The sequence below is a fragment of the Geospiza fortis genome, unplaced genomic scaffold (genome assembly GCF_000277835.1).
Source record: "Geospiza fortis unplaced genomic scaffold, GeoFor_1.0 scaffold857, whole genome shotgun sequence".
Taxonomy (NCBI): Eukaryota; Metazoa; Chordata; class Aves; order Passeriformes; family Thraupidae; genus Geospiza; species Geospiza fortis.
This window is the reverse complement of record NW_005054595.1, coordinates 178,798-187,132: the sequence shown is the minus strand read 5'-3', so window position 1 is coordinate 187,132 and position 8,335 is coordinate 178,798. Positions and strand designations below refer to the sequence as shown.

General features: G+C 38.7%; 1 protein-coding gene across 2 annotated transcripts in view; it reads left to right on the top strand.

The window, feature by feature from the left end:
* Positions 1 to 7,078, top strand: part of CD36 (CD36 molecule) — a 26,540-nt gene extending 19,462 nt beyond the window's left edge. For both annotated transcript variants that reach the window (XM_005430041.2, XM_031064475.1), the window contains exons 9-14: positions 324 to 511; positions 1,335 to 1,453; positions 2,724 to 2,797; positions 3,506 to 3,560; positions 3,767 to 3,931; positions 4,666 to 7,078. In XM_005430041.2, the coding sequence (XP_005430098.1) occupies positions 324 to 511; positions 1,335 to 1,453; positions 2,724 to 2,797; positions 3,506 to 3,560; positions 3,767 to 3,931 (601 nt within the window). In that variant the 3' untranslated portion in view covers positions 4,666 to 7,078. The remainder of the gene's footprint in view (positions 1 to 323; positions 512 to 1,334; positions 1,454 to 2,723; positions 2,798 to 3,505; positions 3,561 to 3,766; positions 3,932 to 4,665) is intronic.
* Positions 7,079 to 8,335: the final 1,257 nt, after the last annotated feature.

Genomic DNA, 8,335 nt, shown 5'->3' with positions numbered 1-8,335 from the left:
GTAGGGAAAAGAGATCTCAATTAATTTGTTAGTTCTGTCTATATTGTTTATCATTAGTATTTGAAATTTTGTCTGTTGTTTTGTGTATTGTCATGTTCACCACTGAGCTTATACATCTTTTAGTGAAGGTGTGGAATATTCTCCATTACAGAGAAACACCCCCACAATTTGCTGAAGAGTGCAGCAGGAGCCTGGACACTGGGTCCCTGGGGGGTTCTTTCTCTTAAGAGAGAGGCAGCTGGGGAGATCCTTCAAGAGCATTGCCACGAATTTAGACTTTTAATCCAAAAGGCTGAAACACATTTCTCCTCTTTTGTGTTCAGATCAATCTATGGAGTTTTCCACAGCGAGCAGGTTGTGAAGGGCATCACACTGAATCGTTTCGTGGTTCCTCGTGAAGCATTTGCAGCACCAACTGAAGTCCCAGACAATTATTGCTTCTGCACAGATAAAGAAATATCAGAGAACTGCACCATAGCTGGAGTCCTGGACATCAGTGCCTGCAAAGCAAGTATGGTGATGACACATTACTGCCACACAAGCCACTGAACTGGGGACAGGAGACTTGTCCTGTAGCTGAGGTGTTACTCTGATATCCAGGATGTTTGTCTGTGAATTCTTCCACAGGTTGCTTGTGAGACCCCTCACATCTCTGCAGCCTCGTTGTCCAAAATGAGGACTATGATTTTTCTGTATTTTGGATAGTTGGGATGCCATGGATTGTGTACTGAAACTGCAGGAGTGTGTGTAGAGAAAGGAAAGGAGGGGCACTGTGTAAAAGCCAGAGATAGTTCAGCACCTTGCCTCTGAGGCAATGCACACTCACAGCAGGGGTGGGTATGCCCACAGCTGTATGTATGTACACAGACAATACTGGCTCAGTGTGGTGTTGGTAAAATAAATACATACTGAGTCTGCATTTTGTGCAGAGGGAACTGTGAGAGGTCCCTTCAGGCTAAAACAAGATCATGAAGGTGGGCAGGGACAGTGACAGTCATGTCCTCACCTCAGCATGAAAATGGGAGCACTGCCAGCTCCACAGCGTAGATAAAAGACAAGTAGGAGTTGTAACTGCAGTTTATTTCACAATGCAAATTTTCCTCATGACAGTAAATAAATCACAAAAATGCTTGAATTTTGGTTTTTTTTTTGGTTTGGGTTGGGGCTTTTTGGTTTTTTTTTGGGGTGGTGGGGCTAGACTATTAACATTTTTATCAGGATTGTACATCTATATAGCATGACTATGTTTAGAAAATGACACGTGAAGATGAGTGCCAAAGCAAGGTTTAATGGTTCAAGAGAGTTTGTTTGTTTGTTTGTTTGTGTTTTGATAGAAAGACCAGTATACATCTCTCTTCCTCATTTTCTTCATGCAAGTGAATCTGTATTGAATAACGTGGAAGGCCTGAGCCCAGATGAAAAGGAGCATGAGACATATCTAGACATAGAGCCTGTAAGTCCAAGTATTTAATACTTGTACCTTGGGAAACCTGCAATGTTTAAATGTAATGGTAGTAGAGTGTGCCTTTTACTGGGGGGACAAACAGAAGATGCAATATTTTCATGTTTGCTTTTCTAAGGTCTCCTCTCAAGGTGATATGGTTTCAGCAGGGGAAACTTAGAGCAAAACTTTACCTCATTCTGGCCTTCAAAGTTTGGAAAATCTGTTTTGATTTTTACTTATTGGGAACATGGGATTGAATAGATTCTTCAAACTGTGAAGTGTGTTGTAGCTTTTCTATGATCTTCAGGTGCTTTGAGAAAATTATATTCTATGAAAAAACTTCTGTTTCTTCTACATTTAGTTTTTTCTTTTTAAATCTATAACTAGCCATTTTTTGGATGATTACTATCTCAATTGAAACTAAATAAACATAGATGGGTTTATTTCCTATTACTAGAACTCTGAAGAGTCTGATTTAAATAGACCTAATTTAAGTCTTTGCGACTTGAATTGTCCAGCAGATCTCCCAAACAGAATGAATTTATTTTGACTTCTTAAAAATTTACCTCTATTTCTATTTCAGTGATTCAGATCTTTAAGTGTGCTTACCAAAGTTTTCTGAATTATATGATGAACTGAAAGGTTCCAAAATTCTATTTTGCTCTTAGTTTGAATGAAAAAGTAAAATTAATAATTTCTCACTAAAATTAGGCAATTAAGCTATGTAACTTCAGTGAGGAGAAATGAAGTTAAATCTTTGTTTCACCTTATTTGAAATAGAGACATCAACCAGATTTTCCTAAATATTACACAAAATTTTCAAGAATCACGGCCTTTTTTTGTGAAAGACAGAGAGTAGAAGAAAGATATGAAGAAAAGATTTGACTTTTGTACAGATCTGTTTGTCCTGATATGAAAGGTTTGTTTTCAGCCCTATGCAAGTTAAATATCCTTCATTTTGAAAAAGAAAATTTAGCTGATTTTTGGTGGAAAAAAACCCTGAAACATATCTTTATATGAAATATGACATGGCTGATTTAACTTTGTCTTCAGGTTTAAATGTAAATTACAAAAGTAACTATGGTAAAGCCACAAAATTAGAACTTCTGTGAGAAATGAGAAACCCTTAGAAACATTACAATTTCATAAAAATTAATCCTTCAAAACATAAGGATAAAATAATCTCAAAGTGCTTTTTGACACAGTCCATATATAGATTTTGGCATCTAATTAACAAATTTAAATTAATGTCTTGTTGCATGTTTTTCATTGGTTTTAGGTGACTGGTTTTACACTACGATTTGCAAAAAGGCTGCAAGTAAACCTCCTTGTGAGGCCTTCAAGCAGAATTGAGTAAGTGCTACTTCTTTATTTTATTTTTAAAGAATTTTTTAATTGGGCTGATTGGTCTATGAAAGCATCAGTAGAAATGTCTTGGAGAAGAAGGAATAAAAATACTTCCCAAAGCTTGTTCAGAGTAAATCTTCCTGAGCAGGACACTGCCCAGGTATTTTAAAACACATTTGATTTCCCTACAGAAGCTTACAAGGCAAAATTTTCTTGAAAATAACATTCTTATAAAACTCAAATGGGGCCATGAGGATGAACAAAGAGACAAACTGTATTTTCTGTAACAAATCCAATGAGAAGGAGGATTTATGTATTCCCTGCCACTACATGGTTTTATCACGAGGGTAAATGTGTCTCTAGTTGATTTTTTTTTCTCCTCTTCATTGGCCCAAATGCACATGGACAAAAATCTTGTACATATGGTGAATAAGCATCTTGTACATATGAACACCACACAGATCTTTATCCCTCTCTGTGTCTGACTGCCCATATACAGAAAATTAGACAGGAAATTATGGTTGCCCAATATATAAAATGGCTGCTACTAATTGTAGTTTTGGTTTGGTTTTTTTTTTTTTTTCACTCTAAAAGTATGTTTAAAAGGTACATCTGAAAGACAGAAATATAGTTAGAGAAAAAAAAATGTTTAAGTAGAGAGTGGTCTTATGTAGGAAACAGAAAGTAACATGCTGTACTTTTTTCTCATTTCAGGCCTTTAAAAAAAGTTAAAAAACCCTATGTGTTCCCTATTCTTTGGCTAAATGAGGTTAGTATATTTTATGTCTATTAATACTCTCTGATTTGAAATAAACAAATAAACAAAAAAAAACTACCTAGCTTTTCCAGTCTTGCTGCCCTGAAACGGGGTAATTAAACTCACACTGTGACTTGCACCACACCAAGAGTATATTCAGCAAGTGGGGTCTTGCATATGTACCTTTCAGTGATGTTTTTTTTCTTGCACTGTTTCAGTCTGCTGTTATTGGGGATGAGAAAGCAGAAATGTTCAGAGCTAAAATCTCCGGTAAGCTCCAGCTGCTGAGCACGCTGCAGATGGCACTGATGATCGGAGGCTCTGTGCTCTTCCTGGCCTTCCTGGGGTCCTATTTCATATGCAGGTCAAAGAAATTAAAATAAGTAAGTAACCTTTAACAGCTCAGTCCTCAGCAGTGACTTGTCCTCAGGGTTTTAAAAATTCAGAATCGTTACCTCTTTTGCTGTTCTTATTATTTTACATGCTAGAAAATTCAGTAGTTGTTCTGTAGGAAATCATCCAGATAATTGGCCTGATATTTTCAAGTTCTCTTCCCATCCTAAATCTTTCAGGATGCTCTTAACTCAGGGGAGTCATCGGGAACTTCATCAGAAGAGCAACATTTTTGTTTGTTGTGATTTTGTTTGTTGTGATTTATTTAAGATTGACATTTTGGCCAAGACTGTTAAACTGCTGAGAAGTGTCCTCCAGCACCTTTCTGAGACAGAGGCCACACTGCTGCAGATTGATGTGCTCTCCCAGGACATCCCCCTGTCTGAGGTTCAGAGAACCCACTGTAAATGACACTTGCTATTCTTTCAGCACTAAACTTAGTGCTGTTTTCTCACTTCTTTCTCTCAGCGATGCAGCACTGTAATGTCAGTCTGAGCACCTCTTGGACACAGCCCAGAGAGGCAAATATACTCCCATCAGGGCAGATTGACCAAGTGGTGGGTGTATGTGCTGATGCCTGGGGCAGCAAACACATTTTTGGAGTTTTTCAAAAGAATTGCAGAGACATGAACATTATGGTGGAAAGTATGCTATATTAAAGAGGTATTCTTAAGCTGAAGTCTTGCCTCAACATATGCTGAATTCTGATTTTATTTCACAACAGGTGAAAAGACTTCAGAGGCAGTCAACGTTTAATTGAAATTTCAGCTAAGCAGCTTGTTAAAATTCAGAGACAAAAGGTATGATTCAAGGCACAGTCAACTCATGTGCTGTGGAATTCAACATGTTTTTCCATTTTGAGAAGACCAGCTTACTAACCCAAATAAGCTGCTTTCGAAGGTCCACACTTCTGACATCATTAAAGAGGCCACCGTGGAAACTACACTATCAAAAGACTTTATTTGAAACTTGTTATACATTTTAAATTGCAGTCATGCAGACTGAAGTTGAGGTGCAGTTGGATTTTAGTCCACCTTCTGCCATGTATGCAACTTGCTACTTATTTTCTTCTGGATTTGCAAGAAAACGAAAGCCGCTTGCTGATGTTCCGTCTCCGAGCACAGGCTGGGAATGACAACAATTTGGAGCTCACGCTGTGCTCTAGCTGCTCTCATTGCAATATTTCCCTCTGTTCCTTCAAGGAATGGAAGCTGCTGCAATAGTACTGCTCTCTGTCCTCTGTTCAGGGATGTGAATTGCATTGAATGTGAAGTTTATTATGTAAAGTCACTAACTGTAATACATGAAGTTTATAAAAGACTTACTAAAACACATTGTTCATACATTTTATATTGAGATGGTTCACAGATACACCACAGTCATCCACATGCTGATGGTGCTTATCAGCATTTGGCTCCTCAGCTGTTTATTAATCTGAACCACTCCCTAACTCCCAACCTGCTCCACTGCTCTTCCTGTCATCTCCTGTGAACTTTTATTTCTGGCTCTTGTTTGAACAGCCTCTGCACTGCCCTAAGCCCACTTGGCCCAAGGCCTCCCTTGGAGAATGATCTGATATGTCACCTGACAGGACAAGAGAAAATATTCCAAAATGCTTCAGAGACAGGAAAGACCGAGATAATGATTTTTGACCAAACATCAGACGGTTCCACTTGCTATAGAAGCATATAAATGAAAACAGGTAGCCCCAATTACTTACTGATAAACCATCTGCCACAAGGAAATTTGTGCAACTGTTTGTTTAATGAGGTGCATCAGCTTGTAGACAGGTAGCAAACACTGACATCTCCATAAATAGTTGACTTTTTCATTTTTCTGAATGCTGTATTTTATTCTGACAGTAAATGGGGCAAATACAGAATGTTGCTGCATCTCTTCCCATGGATTCAATAAATTCAGAACAAGAGCCTAAGTTCAGCATTTTCTAAGATTTCTTTTTTGATCTTTTATCCCCTTATTTAAGAGCTGCAAAGAAAAAGGGAAATCAAACATGGCCAGCCTCTCACATCCTGCTGTTTGGAAACAAAGCTACAATGGACTTTAAACCAGAAAGTTGCTAATAAACTACAATGTCTTTGGCTGGGTGTCTTTAGTAAGGTGTTCTTACCTTTGGAAATAAAGGGAAAATCCAACTGGCCATAATGCTGGTGTTTTATTGCATTGTTCCTCGTGGACAAAGTTTTGTAGCTATCAGTAGAGCTGACGAGTCACAGAAATCCCAAGACATTATTCTTGCAGGTGAGGTCTGTGAGGTACATGGCTGCACTCTCCTTCCAGCTGTGAGCTGGAGCTGCCAGCTACCAGGGCAGCTGCTGTGACACTGGAGGGAAGGGCTGCTCTCAGCCTGTGTATTTGACTACTCATGGTGCTGGCTAGTCAATGAAAAACACCTTTTTCCCATTTTCCCCCTTATTGCTGGGATCACATATGATGCTCTGTTCCCATGTTAGCCTGGGGACAATTTGACACAACTGAAGCCATCCCTAGAGTCCTATGGACTCGTCAAAAAGTATGGGGACAGCTGAAGTCATTAAGCCACATCTCCTCTAAGATGAACACAGCTCTGCTGTGGTTCAAGATCTGACACCAACTTTCTATAATAAAACACCTTTTGTGTCAGGATCTAACATGAAAGGAACAACAGAAGTGCTCCTGTAGTTCTTGATATGCTAACATTTCAATTTCATTTTATTTGACTTCAAGTACCTTGTCAGTATGTTAGTGTTTGCTTTACTAGGGTTATTTAGTGCTATGTGGTGCTCCAGCAGAAGTGATCCAGCAAATTGGGCCATGATTTTAAATGTCTCAGGGCCAAATTTTATATGGTTTGTCCATATGCATAATCTCATTGATCTCAAAGCAAGTTTTGGCTTTTAAGCTATGTCCAGCACCTAGACTGCACTTGAATTGTAATTTTTAGTTACTTCATCCAAAGCAACAGTTACAGTTATTGTTAATTCATTATACTAAGGCTAATGTTAAGTATTTACATTTGTTCAAACAGTGCAGGGTAAACTTTCATTAGAAACATTAATGAAAATATAAATAAAATAAAGCTCAAATATTTTTTTCTGATATCCTTATGTTTAATTGTAAATAAAGCCTTCTGTGTTGAATAGTGAAGTTCTTGTGTCTCTTTTCTTGGTATTTTGGGGTATGTTTTCTTTTTCTAGAAAACCACTTCTGGAAATTGATGAATAACTGAGGCTATTGTGGCGTTCACATTCTCTGAACAGAGACAGATAATTCTCTCTCTCCATTTTTTTACTGGAGAAGCACAGACAGAAGAGGAGAAAACAAATCTTTACTTGCTGCTGCTGTTGTTTTGCACATGGAGAATGTGTTGGGAAGATAGTTTACCTGAAGTAAGTTCTTAATTGGACTCTGGTAATGACTGTTTATATTAATTGGCCTATTGGGTCAAAGCTGTGTCCTGGCTGTGGGCAGACAGTCACGAGTTCTCTTTATTATGTAATTTAGTATAGTCTAGTATCTCTTTAATATAGTGTAGTATAATGTAATATAGTATAGTTTAATAAAGCAATTGTTCAGCCTTCTGAATCAATGGAGTCAGATGCCAATCATTCCCTGTGTCAGGGGCACCCTGCATTTACTCTAGGCTATGGCTAACCTTATTAAATCGTTTTACTCAGGCACGCTGCAGCTTCCTAGAGGGGCATGTTGCTGCATGATACATTAGAAATATCAGTGGCATACAGCATTCATTGTCTCTGTTGGTCAGAACCCAGTGCTAATAACACCAGTGGTGTGCATTTGATCCCCGTGTGGGCAATTCACTTAAGAGCTGGATTCAATGATCCTTGTGGATCCCTTCCACCTGATTCTGTGATTTATGTTCTGGATCACAAAGAGAAGACTTTGTGGAACAGGGTAAGCACTGGCACATCTAAACTGAAGCAATTCTAAAACAAACCCAGGAACCCAAGCAGGGAGAGAGGCCTGTTTCCAAGCCCCTTGAGCTGGATGTGTTGGCAGGATGGTGTTGGCACATCCACATGCACATTACAACACCATTTACTGACTCTGCTGGCCCAGCAGGCTGGGTGTCAGGCAGGACTGGCTATGCCAATTCCTCACGTTCCCCACCCACCTCAGGTCCTTAAGTGTGATAATTGCTTGTGAAAGTCAGATTTGAACAAAGATCTAACAGCCCACACACTTACACCAGAGCAGGTGTGCCAGCTCTTGATCTCTAATTGTAATTATGCATTCAAAGCACGTGTTAAAACCTGTTCTTCCCACCTCACCTACCCCTCTCTGCTAAGGTAATACAAACATGCTACTATACCCTGAAAAAGAAAAACAATTAATGCCTTCTATGCTCTTTTAACTGTGAAAGTAGGGAAGGGCTT